Source organism: Aphelocoma coerulescens, chromosome 6 (assembly GCF_041296385.1).
Source record: "Aphelocoma coerulescens isolate FSJ_1873_10779 chromosome 6, UR_Acoe_1.0, whole genome shotgun sequence".
Lineage (NCBI taxonomy): Eukaryota > Metazoa > Chordata > Aves > Passeriformes > Corvidae > Aphelocoma > Aphelocoma coerulescens.
In genome coordinates this window covers 22,499,763-22,524,412 of record NC_091020.1, presented here as the reverse complement: position 1 = coordinate 22,524,412, position 24,650 = coordinate 22,499,763, and the positions used below count along the sequence as shown (strand labels likewise).

Genomic DNA, 24,650 nt, shown 5'->3' with positions numbered 1-24,650 from the left:
TGATGCTGCTGGGCTTGCCCAGTGGAAGAGGTGTTAAAACCACATAGAAGTTTGAGTATCTCAGCCTCGCCATCCTTTTTAATTTCCTTCTGCCACAGGAAAAAAAAATTAAAAATTAAAAAAAAATTAAAGGATTGGAATTCAGCTTTGGCTGTGACTGCTGAACTGGCCAGTGTCTCCAGCCCACACCGGTCTCTGCAGACCAAAATCACTCATAGCCACAGTTAAGTGCATTACCATTCCAGGCACTTTTTTGCAACGGCCTGTATAATTAACCTGCAAGGGACAGCTTCCTCTGCCTTTACAAGAAAAGGCATGACAGAGAAAGAGCTTCTGTTAGCAGGCAGAGCTACAAGAGTGTGTGTGTGCTGCTAATGCTGAAAATGCCACCAGCATCTTGTAGCAGAGACAGAGGAGGAGGTGATGGTGAGGGGTGAAGTGCAGAATATTGCTTCTGCAGTAGGGTGATACAGGTTGCTCACAAGAAATGAAGAGATGTTTGCAAAAAAGGAAAAGCAAAGGAATGTTTGGGGGACACTTTTTGGACAGGCTTTAGACAGGGAGACAAACAGTGTAACCAATGGCTATATGGTGGAGATTGGGATAACCAGCCACGGAAAAAAGAAATTGCTGGGGCACATAGGTGGTACTGTTTACCTCTCTGGAGTTATTTATTTTCAATGAAGAATGCTAGAAAGGTTTTGCCTGCTTAAGATATTTTTACCATGGAAATAACCAGCTTTGTTTCTACTCTTTCTTCCACTTGAAACTTGCCCACATGGCCTTAGCAGCATTTTAAGCCTCAGCCTGTAGTAGCCCACCTCACTGAACTATGGATCCTTTCTCTCCCAACCCAATTACAACTCACATGGCTTATGCTGTACCTGCACAGCACACTGCTGGCATCAAGCATCCACGCTTCCCTATTGCATATTGATGGGACCAAGGGTCAGGGTATTTGTGTCAAAGGAACATCCAAATAACTTATCTTGGACTTCTACTCATCACCAGCTGTCAGACCTCACCTAGTTGCTTCTGTGTTCAGAATAATAGTTTGGGTTGGACAGAGCAGACCCCTCAGCAAGCCATCTGGTTTGGGTCTGAAGACATAAGGAAACAGGATGATACTTGGCTTTTGCCAGCATGTATAATTTCAGCCTGTCTGACTACAAATAATTCAAACCAGCTACTAGAAAGTCCCATCTGCACATCAAGATCAGGAGACGACCTTGAACCATCACCTCCTAGAGTTGCCAGCCAGAAATAGCTGTGCTGCATGTGGTCCAAACTGTGTTCAGAGCTTCTCACATCACTGCCTGCTTTAAAACTGACCTTCCCCTAACTTTGGGGTCTGCAGGCAGCAAGTGTCCTTACCTGAGGGAGAAGCATGGCACTTGCACCCAGAGAACTAATGTTCACGTGCCCAGTTTGTGAGTGCAGCATACACCAAGGCTTGGATTCATTATCCCTGGTATGCACCAGTGGCATTTCATGTGGTCTGTAGCAACAGTTCAGGAGTAAAGGGAGCAGAGCTCTCTGAGATGGAGCAAGTGCAGGAGAAGAACTCAGCACACACAGACACACTGCCCAGGCGACTGTAGCCCAGGCACATTCTGTTGTGAATGACCTCACAGTTTGTTCAGGGATTAAATACTTCTTTGTTTAATAACCTAATAATTTGGGCTAGTTTCATGCTGGACTGTTGGAAAGTTCACTGGCTGGAGTCGTCAGCCAGGCCTCATGTAAACGGCTTCCCCAGCTCTCAGCCAAATGAGTTGTCCTCATCTTTGGGTCCCCTGGCGGGTGGCTCTTGGCACGACCTTCTTCTGAAGGGCTTTGTTGTTCACACGTGTGCCTGAGGCTTTACGCTCCGTAGGCTTCCTCACCACTTCTTGTTTGAGCTGGAAATGCACCTGGAGAAAGAACAAAGATAACTGCACTGTGTGTGTGTGCTCTGCTGGCTCAGGGGTCTGCGGGACCTGCCTCTGCCGCTTGCCTTCGAAGCTGACTCTGGGGCCAAGTCAAACAATAAGGGGTCTCAGCCATTGTTAAGGGAACTCAGTTCTTAAAGCAGCTGTAAACTTCTTTCCTCCTGTGGAAAAGGTACTGTCAATGAACTATGTTTCTTGTAGTTCAGAGAGTTGCTCCTGTGGCAATGTGATGTCCTAGGGTGGTTTGGAAGAGGACCTGTGAAAGGCAAGGGACTGAGCTATGTTCTTTCTTCTCCTTTTCTTACCAGAGTAGAGACATAGCACTGCTTTGCATCTCTGTGAATATTTAATACACAGGATGGTTTAGGACAGACAGTTCTTTTTCAATTGCATCTTGTTAGCTTAGCCTGCCTTTCAGCAATCAGTGCTTCCAGTGGATCCAGGCAAAAGAATTCCAGGAAAGAAACCTCCATCCACTACAGCCACGCAAACAGGTACAAGAGGGAGAAGGGGACAGAGAGTGTGCAAAACACAGCATCAGCTAAATGGGGAATGGGGAGGCCATACAGAAAGGTGAAACTGGAATGGGGCTGTATGGGCTTCTTGTGGGAGGGATGGGGTGAACAGTGGGTATGGGAGGTGTTGCAGAAATGGGAATAGGAGGGCTGCTGTGAGAGGAGATACACAAAAATCAGACCATCAGGGAACAAACCAGTCTTCTACAGTAACACAGTAAAAAGAAAATCTGTTCTAAAAAGGAAACCCAAAGAGCTGGGTGCTTAACCTAGCAAAACAAAGGACTGGGCTTGACAGCTCCCTATAAATACACCAGGAATAAATACCAGGGAAGAAGAGAAGCTATTTAAAACACAACATTGGCATAAGAACAAATAGGCATAAACTGACCATAAATAAATTTAGTACGAAAATTAGAAGGTTTCTAATCCTGAGAAGAGGGCAGCTCTGGAAGAACTTCAGAGGCTGGGCAGAGTGGGATGAAGGGATGGAGGGTGGGAGAACAACCACAGTGTATTTACAGCAGAGCCTGACCGGTGAACATACAGTGAAGAAAATGATGTGCCAGGATGCCACAGATGGGGGGTCCTGCTGGTCCTCTGAGGAGCCTGCATCTATGGTTCCATCATGTTCACAAGGCAACAGCAGGGGCAGGGATTACCACCCACTCTTTTTACAACCAATTTCTAGTTGTCCAGCCAGCCCTCAGAAAGACACTGTAGGAGACACACCAGTGTCAAGAGCATTTCATTTCCTGAAGGTGCTTGGCTGTTCTTTGCTGGCACTCAGTTCCCGTTTGTCTTCGGTGCTCTCAGCAAAAAGAAAGGCAGACTTCAGCCTCTTGCTATGAGTTTGATAACATGTTTGGTCCCAGGCAGAATGCAGATGATAGCAGAGTGCGGAAACCCACAAAGCTGGGAGGCTAACTGAACCTCAGGGAACAGATGCTATCTCCACATCATCTCATCCTGGAGAGTGAAGAGGATGAAGGGAGAGCTAAAGAGTGGCAGTCCCAGCCAGCCAGGAGCTCTCCCAGGAAATGCTCTACATCCCATCTCCTTTCTCTGCTGCTCACTAGACATCCCCCACCGCATTTCTTTCTCCCTGGGGTGAAGATATTTTGAGAAACCCTTGTGACTATGCAGCCTGACTCACCAATGAAGGTGCAGCTGGGCCCACTGTTGCTGTCACCGTCAGGGGCTGGTACCCCTCTGCAGAGGCTGTGACAGTGTAAGTGCCAGGCAGCAGCAGCCGGAAATAATCCCCCATATCACCTGGAACACAAGGTAGGAAGAGAAAGCACTCAGGATGCTCAGGGAGCAAAACAAAAGACATTCCAGTAGTTCTGGCTGAGTTACTTCCTCTAGGATATGTAGCCTTCAAAACTCAGAATTGTTTTTCCCAAATCTACTGGCTACCGCAAGGCTGGATTCACATTGTTACACTGCAAGTGATATCTCATTAGTGCCTCGGAGGAGAGCTCAGTCTGCAAGTAAAAGCCACATGAAAGGGGACTGTACAGCAGCACTGGCTGTGCCTGCGCAGGGAGGCTGCAAAGCTGAGCACTCACCAGTCGGATGAAAGCAGACCTAAGGACAATCACAGCTCCAGTCTGACTCCTTATGCCTAACACAATCTAATTGCTGCCATACACAATTTTGCCACATTTGGGTTAGCAGGTTTTCGTTGCTCATTAGCTCAGCTGTTCCCTCATAAGGGACAAGAAAGCCCCAGGAGCACTTTGACAGACTGTGCGCTGGTGTTGGCCAGGAGATGGCCAACAGTGAGGTAACACTATATTATGGATCACTTTGGAAATCTGAGTATAATCCCATCTCTGGAACTGAATGGGTATTGCAAATTGCTTCAGGGTGGGTCTGGGAGCGCAGCTTTACCACGAAAGTGGTAGATCCCTGGCACAAGACAGCAGTTAGGCTGTGAAATATCCCTCCTTGGGGTCAGTGAGAATTGGCTGGTGGGAGCAGTGGCTGATCAGAGCCAATGTTGGGGACAATCTTGTGCCAGGCTGGACAGGAGGCTTCAGAGGGCCCTTGGCAGCCAGCTCTTCTGCAATTTCTTCCATAGTCCCCTTTCCTAAGCAGGTTGGCATAATTAACTGCCAAATATTAGTGTTACTGAGTCACAGACCTATAGCCAGGAGGAGCTTTGATGATTCCATAATGTGACCTCTCGAGAGCTGTACTATGTAATACTATTTTCTGCAGGCAGTCTGTAATGTTCAGTCTGCTTGGAGGAGGGTGTTCATGGAAGGAGGTTAAAACTGGCCAGCAAGGGAGAAACAAACATAACTTGGATAAAGTAAAGTGGCACTTCATTCTCAGTCTGGACTCGTCTGGTGTGAACTTTCAGTCCTTCATCTTATTCTTTCTTTTTGTTCTTTGCTGTCTTCTGTTTCAGCTCTTTGCAGATACTTACAGGCTTGAGTAGATTATCCCCTCAATTGTCCCTCACAGATAAAATAGGAGCTGAGTTTCTGAAGTCCTTTACAATAACATTTGCATTCCAGTTCTTGCCTCTGTCATTCCTAGGCTTTCCTAAGCCCTCCCTGGTGAAGGATGAGGATAAGGCATATTTCTCCCAGCTACTGTCTTTGGGAAGCAAACCATGCTGGCCTCGCATATTATAGCCTCGCCTGCTAACCTTCACCCACATATCCAGACAAGTAAGGGGATTGACAACCCACCAGAGGTGATGTCATGGCTGATTCCCCGGACAGAAATCACTGCTCCTGCAATGCCGTTGTTGTTCTCATCTGACACCATTCCTTTGATGCCCTGGTGAACCTGCGGGGAGGGAGACAGACTGATGGGTCAAGGCCCCTCCTTTGCTCAAGAGGGTATTGCCGAGCAAGACAGAGCTCTGGGGACACCCCCACCTTTTCCTGTACCCTTGGTGATCCAGGTTATCCCCAGCAGAGCCAGTCTAGGACACAACAGCTTCCCCAAAGGAAGCCGCCAAGAAGAGCACCCCATAACCAACTCCCTTCCACCCCTGGTGCCTACTGGTGCCCTACCACCAGGGCCCATGGGGATCTGCAGGATCCCCCTGTAAGTCTCAGGACTGCCCCTTTACCTCTTCAATGAAAGCAACAAGGGCCTCCCGGTTGGCCATCCACTGCCGCTCCAGGTCCTCCTCAGGGGGAAACTTATTGCAGCTCAGCTCCAGGGTGATTTCAAAGCAGTTGGTGTAGAGGTAATTGAAGTCCTGCATGCCTGGAAAAGAAGAATAACCTATGGCCAGGGCAGGGCTCCCTTCCTATTCCTATGTCCCAGTCATCCTGGCCCATCTTTCTTTGATCAGAACCGTCCTCACTGTCCTTCTCTGCACCACAGGCCCAGCCTCCTCCCTGCATGACAGTGCAACTAGAGCCTTCTCCACCCATGCAGCCCGGCCCTTGTGGCTGCCCAACTCTCTCTTTCAGCTGAATTATTCACCAACCTGCCTTCAGAAGCCCAGGGAGGCTGGGTACCACAGAGGCCCATATATATTTTCCAGTTCCTTTTCAATCTTTTTTCTAGTTTTATGTGTTGACTTTTCAGATTCCTCATTGTGCCTTTTTAAATCAGATTTTTCAAGAACCAGAAGCTGCCTTCCCTTTGGTCACAGTTTTGGGTTTTGATGGAACTACACTGTAGGATTTTCAAATACACTAATAGATTAATGCTTCCTTTTTCTAGCTGTACACTGGATGAAGGTCTCTTGGCTATTTCTGTGGCTCTTTCCCAAGCCATTTCAAGTACTCCCAAGACATTTCTTGGTCTGAGATACAAACACCAGAATGGTGTCTAGTAATGGGCACAGTCCTATTGCCACAGTCCTTCCCCAAACCATCCTGTCCTGAGGTTTCTTGTCTACCCCTTCACATCTTTTTGCTGTGGGGGGTGCTCACCTGCCCAGCCCTTACCTTTGCTGAGTGAGTACCAGGATGCCCCATTGGTGATGCCATCAGCAAAGTAGTCCCCGCAGTTCCAGCCCCGGTGCATCCAGCTGTGGGCGTACGAGTAGGTCTTGGCCAGCTAGAGGGAGAGCAGCCAGTGGTCACTGTGCCAGCCCCACATGGCTGGAGAGCCTGCCTGGCTCTGGACAAAACATGCTCCCTCCTTTGCTGAGGAGCATGGGAGGGAAGTCAGACAGGAGACAGTTCCTGCATTTTACTGCCACAAAATACAACACGAGGTGCCCAGGACCTCTACAAGATGTAGGCAGATAAAGATGGAGGAGGAAGAGCAGTAAACTGGCAAGCTGGAAGCTGGTTGATGGCACAAGTGGCTTCTGCCCTGCTTGTGCTGAGAAGAGGGGGAGCAGAGGGCACTGGACCTATGCCCCACACAGCAAATGGCACTAAAAGGGGGAAAAGACATGCGAAGAAAACTAACCAGTATCAGTCCCCGCAAATACCAGATATGTATCGGGGAATTTGGATTAGGAAAGAGTTTGGGCAACTTCTGGTTCTAGCAACCATTTGTTTGTTGCCCTTATTAAGATTACTGCTTATTTTTAGACATGAAGGCAGGGCTAAAACTGGGCTGCTGCATCCAAAGCTAGTCCTTTGCGTAAGACACAGTTTAAGAGAGACTAGCATTTGCATTTTCTAACGCAAACTCTATATCCTTGTATTATGGTTCAGATTCCAGTGTAATACCATTCTGTCAGCAGGAAAACAGTTACTTCTCTACATTTCTGAGTCCTGAGGCCATGTGGGTATCATTAGCCTACGCCCCAGACTGCAGCCTCTTTACATCTGTGTCTGAGCGCAGCCATGATCCCAGGAGGTCCTGACAAGCCCCTGCAGATTCTGCTTCCAGAGAGGGCTGAACTCCAGCTTGGAATTATTTTTCTCATTAACTGTTCTGATGCAGACTTACTTTTTTCTTCTGCTGGGTATTTCCTAATGGAAGCAGTGACTGAAGGCATTGTTTTCTGGGATAATGAAGAAAAACCACAAGCTTCAGCTAGCACTTACAGGATCAACAATGCAGACTGATGCTTTCCCTGATGTCTGCTTATGCTCCTGGAGCTCTTGCTGTTTGTTGTAGTTCTTGTTCTTCACCATCCACAAGCCCCCGCTGGGCACCCACCTCCCTTATCCTGGTCTCAGCAGGCCCCCAGCCACCTCTCTAGGAAAAAAACCCTATGCATGCTAAGATGATTTGGCAAAGCTGGGTGCAGCTCCCAGCTTTAGAAGAGCAAGTTGTTATTGAGGATACCAGTGGTATTTGGGTTATGGGGAACCTAAGCACAGCATGGATAAGGAGGGGGACCCTGAGGGTTAAGACTGGCCTGTTCTTGTGGTGGGACTGGCTCACAGGGTGGGACTGCCTTGACCTGTCTCCTGAGCCAGTGGTTGGCAGAAATGCTGTAGTCTGCTAATGATTATTTCCAACACGTTTCTTGGCTCAGCTCCTGCATGACGCAGTGACCAGAGCTCCCATCCAGCTCTCACTCTGCACCCTGCCAGGGAATGTCCTCACACAGCGTGGCCGTGCTCACCTTCTGAAACAACTTATCATCAGGGGTAGGTGTGTTGACTGTGCGCCGGTGGCTCCTGAACCGCTGATCCTGGGACTTGTCATAGGGGTAATTTGCCACCACTGCTCCACCGTGCAGATTGGCCGAGAGCACAAAGTTGTAGCTGCTGATCCACTGGATCACAGCCAATGTCTCTGGCTCCACCTGTAAGGAGAAGAGAGAAGGAGACAGGGAGAAGAGCTCAGTCACCTGTGTGCCAGCTGCTGCTCCATGCCAGGCTGTGGTGTGTCAGGCCCTATCCTGCAAAATGTCTGCTGCAGCTCTTGCAGCTTCCTTTGTTCTCCACCGACTGCCCTGATACACAAAGCAGGCTCCTCCTGTGCATACCCTGCTGCAGCTCCCCCAGCACAACCCCAAAACTTGAGGCACAGATGTTAGCCAGCATATGTCACCTCCTCTGCCCTGTGCATTGCAACCTGCTCCCCCAAGCCAGCTGTGATGTCAGCCTCTCCTGGCAGAGGTGCAAGCTGTGATATGGGACCAGAACTGCATCACTGCTCTGCAGGCAGAAGGCTCAGAGAAGGAGACAAGAACTGTGCAAGCCAAAGGACAGTGTATTTGCTTGTGTGCTGAGACACACTAAGAGGATGCTCTAGCCCTCATGGCAGCCCAGACTGGTACCTGGCTCTTCCAGTTGTCAGGCAGTGGGATGTGGTGATTTGGCCCGCTGATTTCCCTGCTGTAGTACATGAGTGTGTTGAGGTCAGGGAAGTTGCGGTTCAAGTCCACTCCATTGGCATTGTTCCTCCCTGTCAAGTACCCATTGCTGTCTGGGCCCTGTGGGGCAAAGGTATATCACGGGTGAGTACAGGGTGGGTGCAGTCAGGCTGGGTGTCAGAGAGGTAGAGACTGGCCACTGTAACTGCACTTCAGTGCCTTTGAGTCACAACATGTGTTATTGCTGGCAAGACAGTAAAGAGTATTGGTACTGACAGGGAAAATCAATAACAATATCTTCATTTTCCAGGGTGATAGAGTAAGCCACAAGACAAATAAAAAATTTGCTTTAGCTGAAAGAGCCACATATATCTCCCTGAACTCTAGAAGCACAAAGAAATGGGTTATTATTTAGGGGGAGGACTAGGGGGCTTATTTCTCCCCCATCTCTCATGTCCCTGCCTGCTTATGACAGTGGCATTCAACTGTCACTTTCCTGGTCTAGGGCAGGGGATTTGCAGTGACCCTCCTGTGACAAATAACTTCTAAGGAGAGTAAGACAGGTATAGGAAGTCTCCTCCATCATCTGCCAAGGTCACCTGTGGCATGAGGACACACAGCATGAGCCCTTGGAAGGGAGGTGAGAAGCAGCGACACCAGTTGAAGGGGACAAATTCAGCAGGACATGAAGAGCAAGGATTCCCCCTCCTCCTAGCTGCAATGAGGAGGATCCCAAAGGGATTTTAAGGGCTTTCTGCCCCTACCCGTCTGGAGGAGGCGATCACTGCCTGGTACCTGCTTGGCAGCCACTTCGTACCCGTCGGGATTCATGGAGGGCATGATGTGGATGCGCGTGTCATGGATGAGGCGCGTGATCCGCTCGTTGCCCCGGCGGTACTCCTCGCACAGGAACTCAGAGAGCTGCAGCAGCAGCTCACGGCCCAGCACCTCGTTCCCATGCATGTTCCCAACATACTTGAACTCTGGCTCCACTGGAGAGAGCAAGAGAGTGACACCATCAGCCAGGGCTGGGACAGGGGGAAGGAGCAAATTCCTACCACAGGGAACCCCAGCCAAGTCCAAGGGACACCCAATAAATGGTATAAAATGACCCTTTTCCCTAGAAAAATGCAAACCCCAGTGAGGGAGAGTGGCACAGTTCTCATATGGGCTCCGCTTCATTTTGCCACAGCACCCTGGAAGCAGCTCAGACTCTCCTCCAGGTTGCTTTGGGCCTTTGGAGCACACAAGAGGAGTATTTGCAGGGGGTTTGGTTTTGGGTTGGTGAAAGGCAGCACAAAAGGACCAGGGAGCACTGGCAGGATTGCCCCAGGCTTCCAGGGCCTCACAGCTCTGTGGTGGGTGGCAGTGGAGGGGACAGACCTTTTCTCCCAGCTCTGCTCTTCTACATTTGCTCTCAGTGCCTCTCACGAGCACAGCACATTCCTGGCTCTGCATCTCCTTCTCCTTTACCTGCCTCCAAGGTCAAGGTTAAGGCCCTCCACACCCTCAAGGGAAAAGAGCCTGGAGAAACCCTCAGCAGCTGAGCTGAATATGGATCAAACTGTCCCTTAGGCAGCTCCAGTATGACTAAAAAGGTCTCTTACCACTGACGTTTCTAAAATAAGGTCTCAAAATACATACTTGGAGACCACAGGCAGACGGTTCCTGGAACAGGACTCGCTGCTTTGCTGAAAGAGAGGCAGGACACGAGAGACAGGTTGCACTTTCCCAGAGGGCCTTTTAAAGCAGTTACTTGTGGGAAAATAAAATGTCACATTGCAGGCTGGAGCCAGCATTGGTAGAACGAAAGACAAAAGGAGAATTCAGTTAAAAAGGGAGCTTGACTGTCACATGAAAGAGTCAGGAAAAAAAGGGTGCTGTTACAAATGTTGGCTTGCCAGATCTGCAGACTCCCATTGCGCTGCAAGCTTTCTGGCCACCAGCAGGGATCAGGGGATCAGACTCGCAGTGGCAGCATGCAGCCCTGCTGCCAGGTATGATGTCCATCAGGATCCCTGGGGTAAAAGGCATCACATTCCAGATTGTGAGCTGCTGCTTGCAAAAGCCCCTGTGCCCTTGCTGCATTAAAAAAAAAAATCTAATTTTAGCTAAAGATTTTGCTTTTCCATGTCTTTTGATTGCTGTGTCTCAGTTAAAGACACCAGAGGTGGGCAACATATTTTGATCTTGTTAGGTTTCAGGGAGATGAGAACTGATTTAGTTAGATAATTCAGTTATTAAAAACACAGAAAAATCCTGGGCATTTGTACAGCCTTAAAAAAAAAAAAAAAAGGCTTCAGCAGGGATTCTTTGCTTTGCTCGAGTCTGCAGCAGGATTTGTCAGCCTTTTTCAGTATGCAAACTCCTAAACTTTATGTACATGGCCACACAAGCTCTAATTACTGCATGTAAGCCCATTTGAGCTTGCTTTTCAGAGTTACTTTCCATGTCCTTCAGGGAAATCCAGAGTTTCCCAAATTCTTCGCGCTACAAGCTGAAAGTGCCAGCCTGACAGTGGCCCATGCTACAAGCAGGGCCACAGGTCCATGCTGCCGGCCTGGGGCAGGAGAGATCTGAGTCATCTCCTACAGCCTTTCCAGCTGCTTTCATGTGGTTCTGCAAGTCTAAAATCCGGTGGTGCACCGCCAGTGCCCTTTGCTCACTCCATGCTTTGAATCAGCCCTTGATGCACTGTGGAGGTGCCCCACATGCCCTCAGAACCATGCAGGTTTCCCTGTCCTGAACAGGGCTGTCACAGAGGTAGTCAAGGTGGGAAGCCTCCCATCCCACCTCCTGGCATCCCTGAAAATGATACTCTGGGCCACAAGAGTGGAACAGTATGCCCCCAGTGCAGTGCTGCCAGGCATGGGGTGGTGCTGTGGGGTTTGTGGGGGCTGCTCCACTGAGGGGGGCACGGGTTCTGCTCACCCCTGCAGCCCTGCTGGCAGTTTTCCATGTGACTAGGCTGCCTGCACGTGTCAGCCCCTGCATTTAGCCACATCAGCCAGGATTCGAAAAGGCAAAAGATCCTGCAGAAAGTAGGGAGAGCTCTGTCCTTATCTGCAGCTCAGGGACACAAGGCAGGGATGTGAGAGAGCCTTGTGTGCAGCCCCCCAGCCTGGAGAGGCAGCTGCTCTCCTCAGCACCCCCGGGGCACCTGGCTGCCTGCAAGGTCTGGCTCGGCAGCATCTCCAGGCTGCACAGGCAGCAGCTCAAGGGGCCACTGCTGCCAATGTTCCACAGGGCCACGTGGCAGCAGGTGGAGATCCCTGAGATCAGCCTGTCACTGGGGCTGCACAGCCCTCAGGGCTGGGAGGGCTGTAGAAGCCCAGCGCCCTCTCTGCCGGGGTCCCTGCTTGCTGTCCTCCTGGCTTTGCCGTCTGGAGGAGGAGCGGCCGAACACTTTCTCTCCTGTCACTACCCAGCAGCACAGGGCAGAGGGTGGGTGCTGCCTCTCCTTGCCTGAACAACACTGTTTTGGCAGGGAGAGGCTGGTAGTGCAGGTGGGGCGCTGGGATGGACTCGCCTGCGTTTTCGCATCAGCTTGAGCTGAAAACTCAGAGCTCCGTCCAAAGTACGCGCCTGGGCCACGCTGCAGCTCAGGCAGGCACAGTGCGTGCCACGGTGCATGTGTGCGGGCTGGGCGTGCGCGTCCCTGGGCTGGCTGCGGGGTCCGTGCCGGAGACCGCGCTGCCTGGCACCTGGGCATTGCCAGGAGTCTTGCCTGGAAAGGGAGATGCCCCCACCCAGTGCCCCGACACTGCCGCGTGGCAGGGAGCGTGGCAACGAAGCCCGTCCTGTCCGAGCCGCTGTCCCCATCCCCCCGTACTCACGGGGCTCGTGGATGCCGGGGTAGTCGCTGAACTCCAGCACGTAGAGGTGCCGGCCCTCGACGCTGCGGCCGATGCTGTAGATGCGGGTGACGTAGGGGCACTGGCTCTGCACGCGGAACAGGGCCTGCACCAGCTCCTCGTAGCGATGGTGGAGGAAGCTGAGGGCGGCCGCCCCCTCGAGCAGGAGCAGCGCTCCCACGAGGGGCCGCAGCCACCGCGCCATCCTCCCGCGGCGCTGGGCGCCCGCACCAGCTCCCAGCCCCGGCTCCCTCCCAGCCGGGAGCTTAAAGTGCAAACTCCAACCAGCTCTTTCCAGCTGCCGAGTGCCAGCCCCCTGCACCTGCGGGCGGGGGGCGGCGGGAGCGGGGCGCGCCGGGGCCCCGCGGCGCAGGAATGCTCCCCCCGCCCGGCCGCCGGCGAGCCCGCTCTCCGCCGGCGGAGAAGTTTCCCCCTGCTCCAGCTCACTTATTAACCGGACAGCAAACAGGCCCCCGCAGCCACGGGCTGTCACCGCAGAAGAAGCGCAGGGCTGGAAAACTGGCTGCGGAGGGCGTCGGGGCTGCCAAGCGCACGGGGAGCGGCGGGCGGGGGAAAGGAGAGGAAAGGGGGCCAGCGGGCGGGGGGTTGCCCGTCACCGAGCCCTCTCGTGGGGCAAGAGCCGAGGGGGATGGGGCGGCCTCGCTGCCCTCACCACTCCCGCAGCCCTGCCGGGCCCGTGCCTGCCCGGCGCGGGCAGTTCCCAACCACTCCTCCCCGGCGCCCGGTCCCGGCTCCGCGCCGCGCCTCCTCTCCTGCCCCATCTTCTGGGGAAGCAGAAGAGACACCACCGCAGGCTCCGCGGGTCAGACGGCCTCTCTGCCCGGCCCTGCTCACCCGGCGATCCCTTTGCTCCCGGGATAAACAGAGGCAGGAACCGCATCGCCCTCCCCACAGCTGCTTGCCCAAGCCGCCGAGCTGGGAAGGTGCCGGGGGAGGGCAGAGCAGCGTGGGACGTGATGCAGGAGCTGTCTCCCCAGCAGGGACCATCACTGAGAACTCCGCTCGGAAGTCTGGTATCACCTCACCCTGCTCTGGGAGCGGGCATGAGAAAGAGCTCTGACCGGCACTGGGCAGCAAGAGATTCCTTAACTATGTAAAGACAAAATGTCCTGCTATCTGCTAACAAAGGGTTGCAAACTGTTTCTGGATATGGGGAAGCTGGTTCCTCTCCACCCCTCTGGCACCCTTATCCCAGTGGGCAGCAGACACCTCATGGTCCCTGCTCTCTGCCTGCTGCCAAAGGCAGCCTTGCTTTGCAGCCTTGCCCCATGAGGCTAAGACTCCAGGAGCCTAGTGGCTCTGACAGAGGTATTTACTAGGACACGAGCACAAACAGCTGAAAAATTTACCATCATGGCTGGACAGGCCAAGAGAAAGGCTCCCTTAGGTAACATGAGCATGTGATTCTGTGCTACCCAGGCCACTCTAGAAAGGAGCTCCTCTGGCCATCAGTAATGGGCTGCCCGGGATACTCAGTGCCATGCCAAACATTTGCTTTCCCTTCAGCCTTGAGGTGGGTCTGTGCTGCATTGCTCTAATTTCTGTGTCAAGGGTTGCTTCACCCAGCAAAGCATTCTCTATCAGTGCTGCCTGGCACCAGTGCATGGCATCACTGCTTGGGCTGCTGTCTTTCTACCTCAGTTTTCCAAGAAGAGCAGTGGTAAAACCAGGAAGTCCCTGTTTATAGCCTCTAACTGCTGTTGATAGCCTCTGATGCAAACAGTACAGGCTGGTGGGCAAGGCACAGGGCTTGCCTGCTCATGGCTTGGCTTACTCAGACTTTCCCAGATCCAGCTTTCTTCTGCCTCAGCCCCACCATAGTGGTCCTTTCTCTCCTTGATTCTTTGCCTTCTTCATCTTCTGCCCCATCTGCACGGTTGCCTCTTACCCTTGTTTTTGAAAAGATATCCTTTTGAAGACATGACTAGAAAAAAAAATACTATACATATATAGAGATAGCAATAACCATATTAATACCTTCTCCTAGTTAAGCTTCATCCCACCACATCCCTGTTTGTCAGCCAGTCTGAAAGCAACACACGTTCAGGAGCAGGAATGGCATTGCACCCATCTGTAGCCAGGTAACAAGAATCAGTGCTGGAGGTGATAGCTTCTCCCAGCACATGCAAGAAACCAAGGCAAAGTAGCTGAAGCTGTGCCATGGCGAGCATGGGTATGGGAGGACAGCTCTTGTCTCTACAGCAAGATGTCTGGTGGTATTTCGCAAAGCTGGCAGCCCACACAGCAGTGGGAAATGCCTTCACCTCCTTCACATCTCTGCTCCCAGGGCTGCTGCGTTCCCCTGGAGCTGCTCTCTCCCCAGCCTTCAGCAATGAAGGCCATGTGAAAGAGTCGTGGGCAGGCTTCCAGCACTACCCAGTGTTACTTGGCAGCCAGAGAGTGCTAGGCAGGGCTATAGTAAAATAGCACAAGCCCCATGTTTGGCCAGTTTCCCCCTTCTCCTTTCCCTTCCTAGTCTGCTTTCAGTAGCCTGGGACAGCAGTGGCAGAGTTGGAACTGCAGTGCTGCCAAAGGACACATGAGGAAAGTTTTCACTTTCCTATGGAGACAAGTAACACTGATGTCAGGAACAACAGTAAGAAAAGGAATGCCAGTCCATTAGAGCCTAAAAAGGAACCATGGGCAAAATCTCATGTGGGTGGAGAACACATCTCACACACTTAAGTCTGGAGAGTTAGTCAGCCTTATCTGTAGCACAGGGATGGAGGCAGCCTGTTATCAGGCAGCAGGTTGAAAGCATACAAAAGGAAATAGTTTTGCACAAAAGACACAATGAAATTACATCATCAAAGCTGAAAGTTAAATGAGTGCAAAAGAGGATAAGATGAATTCATAGAGAACAGGGGCACCCACAGTTATCAGATCTTGAAGCAATCATTCGACCACAAATTTCCTAAGCTCCTGATGCATAGAAGAGAAGGATTATGCTGTTTCCCTAACTATCCCTCTAAATCCTTGCCCACCACACAGCTGGAGATGAGTGCCAATGCGCTGCCTGTTTGATCTGACCTAGCATGGCCTTTACACATTCTAGGAAAATGACAACCTAATGACTCTTTAATCCAACAATAAATCTGGGCATGTTTGAAAACACCGATGAAAGCAGAAACAAACAATATAAAATGTTAGAAAAAATGAAGGAAGTAAATAAAGACTTAATTTGGAAAATACGGCTAATACATCTGGGATGGATCATACGCTCCCCCACCCCCCACCCAGATGTTCAAAAATGGAGAGACCTTGAGGCAGTGGGATAAAGAGAGGGAGCAGGAATGCTCTGTGCCACTGTGGTGAGAGCGAGAGGAATGCGGATGTGAGCCCTGTCCCCCCACCACTGCATTGCTGGTGGTCACGGGTGGCAAGGAGCTGATTCCGCTGGAACTGGCCATGGAAAGGCTCCATCTGATGGGTTCATTTTAGTTCTGGCCATATTGTTAACAGAGGAAGATTGGAAAATTTGAGGAAAATTCAAGCTAATAGTCCTAAGAATGAGTGAACAGTGGGGAGTGCCTGCTGGAAGAAAAATAACAACTGTGACAAGCATTGTTTGCCTTGGCAGAGCTATGGCTGTGGCTGCACACAGAGACATGCAGCCCTGTGAGCAAGGGGCACAGGCCCACTGTCCTTCCCCTGTTTGGGGGACTGGGAAGGTGGGCTGCAGTGCCAGCATGATGCCAGTGGAGCTGCCTGAGAGAGGGAGAGGGAAAATGAGAGCAGAGGACTGCCTCTGCCCAGTTTGCGGCAAGGGAGAACAAACTGCTTTGAGGAGGTCAGCTGAGGCAAGGAAAGATGTGGTTTGGGCACTAGCAGCCTTCCCGGGAGTGAGGCAACCTGTGTGAGGTGCCCAGAGCCTGGGAAAGACCACAGTGCCTTTCTCTACCAGGAGGGGATGCTACTCATCCACCGGGAACTTCAGAGCTGGCCCCGGAGAGCATCAAGGAACTGGCAGGAGAGGAAATCACATCTCAGGACTTTTCCATGTTTAGTGCCAGAAGCTCCATTCCACTACTGGCAAACTCCCATCTTCTGGAAAACAGCATGAAAACTTTTCTGGCATCAGTTCAGCAGTCTTTATTATGATAAGCATACAGAGACTTGTGTGTGCATCAAAACAAAGATCCATTTCTTCAGGGCTGGGCCACGGAAAGAAAACACATGGCCTGGGTGGCAGAGACTGTTGTCAGTGTGTCCTTCCCAGTCCCTCCAAAACAGGCTGTTGAGCCTGGGACAAAGCTGGCAGCCCTGCAGAGCCTGCACATCCTGCCTGGCACAGCATGGGAAGAATTGGGGTGGAGAATGAAGGGGCACACATCCGGCCCAGAGCTGCTCTTGGAGAAACTGGAAAGCTCGGGCCAGGACCAGCATTTCAAGTCAGCCTCCCACTGAAGACGTGAAGGCCCCACTTCTGAGAGCTTTCTTCCAAGTGGAGGCCCCACTGTGCTTTGCTGTAGGGCTGCAGAACTCAGCTGTAGTCTGTGCACAGAGGAGAGGCAGCTTTATCAGGGAGGAGGGTGAAAGGTACTTAGAGCCTGTGGTGGAGAACAGTTTTCCTGTCAGAGGTGAGGGTGCTGCAGGTACCCAGGCTCTCTCTTCTGACAAGTTCCAATAGCTTTGCCCCACACTTGACACTCATCTGAATATGGCAGAGCTTCATAGAGGTCATCAGTCCCAGAGAGACCGGGCTGCTCTTGCACCCTGCAAAGCTATCAAATCTCTCTGCAAGGAACCTCCCCCAAAATGGACCAATCAACATTTCAACCCAAACCAGAGACACTCATCCCACCTTGCTGCAGCACACCTCAGAGCTTCCCAGGAGCCCAGGAAAACTCTCTCTTCTAGGAGAGACCAAGGTCTGGAGTCTTGGCAGTGCAGCAGGGCTGAATAGTGAGTAAATATTTGCTAGATAAGAACATGTGATGTTAAAAGATGCTTTACCCAGGAAAAGCAAAATGGTACAGCAGGCAGCGTCTAGAAATTAAAGCCAGAAGCTATCAAATTAGAAATAAGGCACAGATAATTAATTATCAGTGAGGCAGATCAACTGTATTAACAAGAGAAACGATACATTATTACTGGCATATTTGGAAACTCCCTTCACTATCATTAATGGTCTTCATGTACATGTTGGGTGGCTCTGGAACACACATTTAAGTTGAATACAGCTGGATCAGATGCAGCACAGAATCAAAGAAATGAATGTTCTTAACTTGAACTCTTTGACCAAGGACTTTGAGTAGCCTCTGTGAATAAAGTCCTACAATAATAGGAGAAATGGGGAAGAAACAATCATAGGTCATTCTGTGAGTGTTCACATGCAGGCAGTGACAGGATGCCTTCAGTCAACCAGTTCCTGGAGCCTCAGCCTGCTCAAGTGGCATGTCTGTTGTCACCTTAGAAGTTCTGATCTTGGAGAGATTGATTTATGAATGGGGTCTAAAAGTCATAAGGTTTAAAAATATTGTAACATATTTTGTGTTTATCTTAGTTTGGGCCCTTTAGGTTGTGCTCAAGTCACATTTAAAGCTTTAAAAAACCCCAAAACTCAAACCAAAAAGTAAGATACATAAGACAGGAGGAGCAAGTGAAGATGCCAGCTGCTCACCTGGCTCCTGAATGAGGAGCTAACAATATTCATACTCTGGGACTTGCAATGAAGACACAAAACATAGTAAAACTTTCTTTTTCCAGGTATTTGACATTTTCCTTTGACATAAATCCTTAGCAGGAACAAGAAGAGAAGATTGGCACAAGCTTTCTTTCCACACCAACTTCCACATGGAGTTTTTGCATCAATTTCTGATGTCCTAATGGATCTGCCAGTTCTCATCATGGACACAACTGAGCAGCTGCCAGATCCCCAAGGAGGTCTCAGGAGAGGCATTGCCATTCTGCAGGTTTCCATGCTGTTCGTGGGAAGGGTGGATGCACCAGCTCACCTGGGGAGCTTCTCCAGGGCATCTACTCTGCTACAAAGACTTTGTCTGCAAGGGAGGTGGCACGAGATGGGGTGGGTTGCAAATGAGGCTGTCTGGGCAGCAGAAGCAGCTCCCATCACATGTTTCTCCTGCATGCCTTCCAGCCATGGCCAAAAACTACTGTCCATCTCTCACCTACCTATCTTTGCTGCAAACAGCAGAAGGAAGACTGCATCCACAGCTGAATTCCGACATCACAGAGTATTTGCAGATAAAATAAAAACTGGCCAATGGACTCACAGCTGGTGAAGGGTCATTTGCAGATTGAACTGGATAACCTGCTTGGGGGAATATCTTTTGAATAGCACATGTTTCAGTGGAGCCCCACGGAAGGCAAAATGGCTCCTACCGAGAGACAGTGATGTAGGATGTGAGACAGAGGCTGTTCTGAAATGCAATGACTGGGAAAAAAGACCAAGTTGTGATAGTCCAGCTGGACTCAACAGCCTAAAAACTTTCTGTTAAGTGAGCAGACCTGGACCAGAGATATATGGATGGGGAACATAGAGTATAGATCAAAACCAGATATATACACTTTTAGTGACTCTACTACCACTCACTGCTGAAAACTTTGGTGTCCAAGTTTCAGAAAGATGTAAAACATTTAAAAGAAGTGGAGTTGAGAGCTACAAGTGAGGTCAGCACAGAGCACTTTACAGATTGAAAACCAATCTATTTAATATGATATAATGACAACTTGCAAGCACCAACAAGGAAAAAGAGATTTTAATAGCAGAGTTACTCAGTCCTTTGGAAATGGACAGAACAAGATCAAACAGAAGCTGAAGCCAGCTAATTCAGAGCAAAACTAAGACACAGATTTTTAGAACAATGATCTGCCCAAAGATTTTAGGACAGGGTAGATTTTTCCCTTACTTTTAGTTCCTTCAATGTATTAGGGCTTCTACTTCCAGGAATGAAGTAGAGATAACTGGGTGACATTTTCCAGCCTGGACTGTGCAGAGGGACAGGCTGGGAGATGTCTGTGTCTGTGCTTGCCTAAAGGGGAAGGCATTATTGGGGTTGCACATCCTGACCCCCTCCGCACTGCCTACACCTTTGCTTGGGGAAACAGGTGTGTGTTTGCTATGCCTTCCTCTCTACAATATCTGCTTCCTTTTGGCCTCCATATTTACAGGTCATTAGGAGAAGAGATTTCCGAGATTTTGAGGGAGGTAGACAGGCACCAGTGGTTTCTAAGTGTTTTTACAAAAATGGATTTCTGACTTACCTCTCTTTTTTTTGGACCAAGAAATGGAAAAGTGGAAGAAAGCTATTCATAAGCTCAATCAGTGGCATTGTCCTCATTGTGTGCTAGAAGATGGGCTGCAGTACGTGCACTCACAAGCCCTGGGTCTTATGGCCATAGGATAAGCCTATGCCGTGATGGAAGGAAAGGCAAATCTTCACTAATTTTGCTGGTGGAAAGAGTGGTTCAATCTGTGCATACTCATGCTGGTTAACTGCTGCCAGCTGCCTATAGGAACATTAGCTAATAAACACTTTCCCTAGGTTGGAGGCTGCTGTGTCATCAGCACAGTGACCCTGGATTGCTTTAGTGGGTCTGTACCTGAGGGCACACTGATCACACCGGAGTCCCTGCAGGCATAAACAATCACTGCTGGTCAAGGAACCTGGGCCAATACAAGCTGTTCCTACAAAAGCCAGCAATGCCTGGCTGGGAACTTGTGGCTTGATGTACCTTAGGGACGCAGGAATGGCTCAGTGCAACAGTGAGCCAGCTTTGGTCCAGCAACATCAGGAAGACGTGGGAAAAAGGCATTTTGCCACCTGCAAAAGGAGCTGACAGCCGACAGAACCCAGCTAAGGGCTGATGACCACAAGCATGTTCAGTTTCTTCTTCCTCATCCCTTCTTTTCCCAGAGTGGCATTTGGGAGCCTGACCCACCTTCAGGGGCCAACCAGGTGCAAGTGCTGTGAGAGCTCAGGACGCAGGGAGGTGAGCAGAGGTGTGCTGGTGCAGAAAGGGCTCTTGGGAACAGCTTCAGCGGAGAAGGAGCAGGATCACCCTGTATGTGATAGCTCCCAAGAGCTCAGTGGGATGTGTGACCCTGAGATAACCCTTGCAGGAGCATTGGCTCCCAAAGATTGCTGCCACTTTTCTTTTCATAATGCTGTGCACAAGGCAGAAACCAACAAGCAGCAAAGTTTCATTGAATGAAGGTACGACCCATTCAAGAAGGGGACACCAGCTTGTCTGTCCTTGGTAGAAAAGGTGGCGAGCCTGATGTCCCAACATCTGTCAGTGCAAGTGTAATTCAGAAGAAATAAATGCCCTTGTACAGTCAGTAGCTTCAGTGAGAGGGACTCTGCAGTACAGCCTGCTCTGCTGGGGTCTCCTAGCCCTGAGTAGCCAGGAAGACATGGCTCCTCTCCGTTTCAGGTTTTTCCTAAACAATCCCCTTCTGCAGGCACTTGGGCTTGTGGAAGAGAAGCCAGGCAAACAGGAGCACGGACACCAGCACAAGGGAGCACAGCACCATCAGCCCCACGTAGCTGCCATGGGAGAGAGGGGGCTCGGCTGGCTCCTCTGCAGGAATCATGTTGGTCAGGTTCAGCATGTAGCCCAGGGTCCAACCTGCATCACTGCTGCCGATCTGAAACAGGAGAAGAGCAGAATCAGTGCTAGGAGGCTGCTTGTGGCATTGCTGGGGCAGTGGCGTCCCTGGGGATAAAGGGCCAGGCTGTGCAGCAGAGGCTGCAGAGAACTGCTGGGGTAGAGCCCTCCCCACCACGAAACACACCTTTCCAAGGAAGTGGATCATTTGCCAGTTCTTTTCAGTGAACTCATAGCCATTTTCCAGGAGAGAGAGGATGTAGGCTCCAGAAAAGCAATATTCACTCAGGTACTTTTCTTTGATGTGGTGATATGCTGTCTTCACCTAGGGAAGGAGGCAATCACCAGACTGTTAAACACATCTTCCCACTGCTCCAGCTGGTGCCTGAACATCCATTGTGGGTGCTGGGGGGATCTTCCCCATCTTGCTCTGGCAATTAACCCCAGCCATTTATCCTACAGAAAAGTATCAGTAGCCCCAGTCTACTGCAACAAGCACTGCTCACCTCTTGCCAAGGCCGGGCACAGAAGCTCTCAATGGTGCTGGTCACTTTGTTCAGGGCAAGGGGGTTTGGTTCACTGGTCAGGTTCAAAAAGTTCATCACAAAATAGAAAGCAGAAAAAGCCTGAAGGAGAAAGATTCTTTTAATCTGACTAGACCACAAATCCCACAAAAGAAAATGAGTTTATTTATAAATAGAAAAATATAAGAAGAAACATCATACACACAAGAGCAGGAATATTTTCAAGAGTGATGTCATTTTGAGACATACACCTCAGGGCTGCTGAGAGATGGAGGCAGAATTATGATATTCCAAAGAACTTCTGTGAGTTCTCTCCTTTAAGTGTGCCAGTGGCACACACTGATTGCCATCACAACCATGATCCTACTTTGGCAACTGAGTCAGATGAGTGTGCAACCAACATCACCACAAAGAGCAGAGGTGATGGTCTGAAAGGGTTGTACAGAGCCCCATCATATAATCCAAAGTCCAGAAACCCCATCTCTGACCGTGGCCAGTAGCTGATAGGTAGGAGGCAGCTTATGAACAGGACAAGGGTGTATTAGCAGTTCCCTGAAAAGCCTCACAATCACTGAGGTCTTGTAGCTCTAGGACTGATGGTCAGCATGGTGTCACACATAATGTGTGTTCAGAGTGTGCACTGTCTCCTCATCATGTCTGGGAAGCAGACAGGTGAGCTGACTGGTTTCAGCAGCACTCAGACACTGCTGGGTGAATTTCAGACCTGGTACCACCACTGACCTCAGGAGGCAAGGTTTTTAGGAGCAGCATTCCTGCCTGCAGCACACTCTCCTGCCTCTGGTGCTGGACATCAAGAAGGACAGCTTAAAAAGTGAGCAAGTAGAGCACCCCAAGGAGATGGGTTAGAATGGGAACAGTGCAGTACTGGTAGGCCAGTATTTACTGGGGTAGCTCCTAACATTTCTGTCCTCACAGCAAGTGCAGCACTGCTTTTGTAGTTACATGTCCAAAAAGCCATCTTGTAAATGATTTCCTGCCTCAGTCATGAAGAGTACACTCTAGCATTATTCTGAATTTCTGCTCTGTTGACATTCTGGATTACAGAGTTGAAGAATGAGTGAAGACTCACCCCAAAGTCCCCTTGTAATGGAGGTAGGTATATCCCATTGAAGGAGCAACTGGAGTAAGGACAATGGGTTTTGTTGAAGAGTGTCTGGATGTTTTCTCGGCACTTTTGATAGTCCCCCTCTCCCTCTATGTACAGCTCTCTGAAAGGTAATTCCTTTTTCTTGTCTGATGTGCAAGGGTTTTTGAAGAAGTCACTTATATTTATAGTCCTCTGATAACCCTGGTGAAAGCATGGGTCGAGGAGACTGCTGCTCTCCACGGTCTGAAAGTAAAAATCAATTCAAGCTGTTACACTTTGCTCTAGAGTAACCTGGGGAAAGAAAAACCCTGGGAAAGAACCACAAGGAAGGGTGGCACTTGTCACAGTGCATCACATCATGGTGCACACATCAGGTCAAAGGGATGAGGATGGCTTAAGGCACTGGCTGTGCAGGGGAAGATGTGGGTACTGCCACAGCCTCCCTATAGGACCCTGGGAAAATTACTTCAAGTCACAGTTTGTGAAGCTGCGCTGTTGATTTGGGTTTCTCAGGGATGGTAAAATGTCACCTCCCCTGAGTACTCCAGTTAAATGCCATTCTCTTGCTATCCCATGCCCAAGAATCAAGGCATCTCAAATTGATACTACTTTTGAAAGTATTGACTGTCACCTCTTTGAGCACCTCATGCCCAGTCTGTGTGGAGAACAATGACATTTCCCTAATCCAAACTAAGAGGTGAGCTGGATCACAGCAACTTTTACAGCACTGGGAGGGTCCAGAATGTCCATGTTTAATTACAGGGGTAGATGTACTTGCCTGTAGGTCCCTGGCCAGTTTCTGTTGCAGAGCCTGGTCCTTCCCGTAGCAGAGAAAGCTGTGAGTGTACACTTGGTAATCCTTGCCATAGAGACGGAAGTAGAGCTGGTTCTCTGGGGACTCCAAAGAGAGGTCCTTTGATACAAAGGTAATCTGTGTGGAGGCTCCTCCAAGGTCTAGTGCTCCTGATGTCTCACTTAAGGATGTCAGGGAGTGTAGAAGCTTTTTCCAGCCAGACTTGGGGGAAAAAAAAATCAAAGTAAACCAGATATATTGGGCATGGAGAAGATTTATTTTGGAGAAATGAAAAAGAGAAAGAACTATGAGGAGAAAGCAGAAGCACAGAACACAAGAAACATGGGAAGTCCTGGAGGGGGCATGAGATGAGAGCTGGAACAAGATATAAGAAAAATGCAAGCTTCTAAATACAGGAGATGTGAAACATCTAGCAAGTGGATCATGTCCAAGTTTTTGCAGGAGGGCAAAGAATATGGAATCTAATACCACTGTTATGAGAAAAAACAGTCCACTTACTGTTTCAGCTCTCAGAAGATTTATAAGCTCAATAGGAAAGAATCATAGTCAAACTTTTCAGAAACAGAAATATTTTAGATCAGGAAGGGAGAAGGATGCTGTACCCAAGCAAAATGATTGAACATGCTGGCATTTTATTTCAGTGCTTGAAGCCTGACTGTAGTGGTGCATCCTGATACCACTAAGTATCAGGAGGTACTCACAGCAACTGCTGAGGCAACATGTGCAGCTTCCTGGTCCCTGGTAAATGGCTTACAAGGAAAGATAGTGCCTGTGACACCTTCTTGCAAGGCATGACTTACAAAGTGCTGCAAGACAATGATTCAGATGTACTTGCTATAGATATACTACCTGCTTGAAATTGCCCAGAAGGTAGTTAATGGTGATCCATCCATAGGCTCCTTCTTCCTGACCAGTGATAATTCTGGCACCCTGGAAGTTGAAGGGAGCTAAGCGTAGTGTGTTTTCTACTGAGGACAAGACTTTGTCAGCTGCACTTTTGTTCTGCAACCTGGATGAATGGAAGAAAGGATGGAGTGACTCTGGCTGACAGCTGTCAGTAGTCTATGTGCTTTATTCTGAGCAGGCAGGCTGCAACTCCCC

At 50.0% G+C, this 24,650-nt stretch overlaps 2 protein-coding genes across 5 annotated transcripts in view; both read right to left on the bottom strand.

The window, feature by feature from the left end:
* Positions 1 to 647: 647 nt before the first annotated feature.
* On the bottom strand, positions 648 to 13,043 carry CPN1 (carboxypeptidase N subunit 1). Its single transcript, XM_069019786.1, has 9 exons — positions 12,491 to 13,043; positions 9,450 to 9,646; positions 8,619 to 8,774; positions 7,959 to 8,141; positions 6,373 to 6,484; positions 5,541 to 5,680; positions 5,152 to 5,251; positions 3,603 to 3,721; positions 648 to 1,913 (listed from the first exon to the last, which is right to left on the bottom strand). Exons 1-9 carry the CDS (start codon positions 12,711 to 12,713, stop codon positions 1,782 to 1,784), a joined length of 1,362 nt encoding a protein of 453 aa, XP_068875887.1. The 5' UTR covers positions 12,714 to 13,043; the 3' UTR covers positions 648 to 1,781.
* A 3,563-nt stretch (positions 13,044 to 16,606) lies between these two features.
* The window catches only part of ENTPD1 (ectonucleoside triphosphate diphosphohydrolase 1), a 32,163-nt gene continuing 24,119 nt past the window's right edge, over positions 16,607 to 24,650 (bottom strand). For all 4 annotated transcript variants that reach the window (XM_069019782.1, XM_069019781.1, XM_069019784.1 and 1 more), the window contains exons 5-10: positions 24,399 to 24,558; positions 23,514 to 23,750; positions 22,718 to 22,978; positions 21,610 to 21,729; positions 21,291 to 21,428; positions 16,607 to 21,143 (exon numbers count right to left, since the gene is read on the bottom strand). In XM_069019782.1, coding sequence (XP_068875883.1) covers positions 20,937 to 21,143; positions 21,291 to 21,428; positions 21,610 to 21,729; positions 22,718 to 22,978; positions 23,514 to 23,750; positions 24,399 to 24,558 — 1,123 coding nt within the window. In that variant the 3' untranslated portion in view covers positions 16,607 to 20,936. The remainder of the gene's footprint in view (positions 21,144 to 21,290; positions 21,429 to 21,609; positions 21,730 to 22,717; positions 22,979 to 23,513; positions 23,751 to 24,398; positions 24,559 to 24,650) is intronic.

What these genes read in the sequence shown, in the direction of transcription:
- CPN1 (XM_069019786.1), bottom strand. Translation starts at nt 12,713, where the DNA reads ATGGCGCGGTGGCTGCGGCCCCTCGTGGGAGCGCTGCTCCTGCTCGAG. An exon ending in CCCCGGCATCCACGAGCCCC is followed by an intron (nt 9,647 to 12,490) that starts GTGAGTACGGGG and finishes TGCTCTCTCCAG; the next exon opens with TGGAGCCAGAGTTCAAGTAT. An exon ending in CAGCCATGACATCACCTCTG is followed by an intron (nt 3,722 to 5,151) that starts GTGGGTTGTCAA and finishes CTTGTGTTCCAG; the next exon opens with GTGATATGGGGGATTATTTC.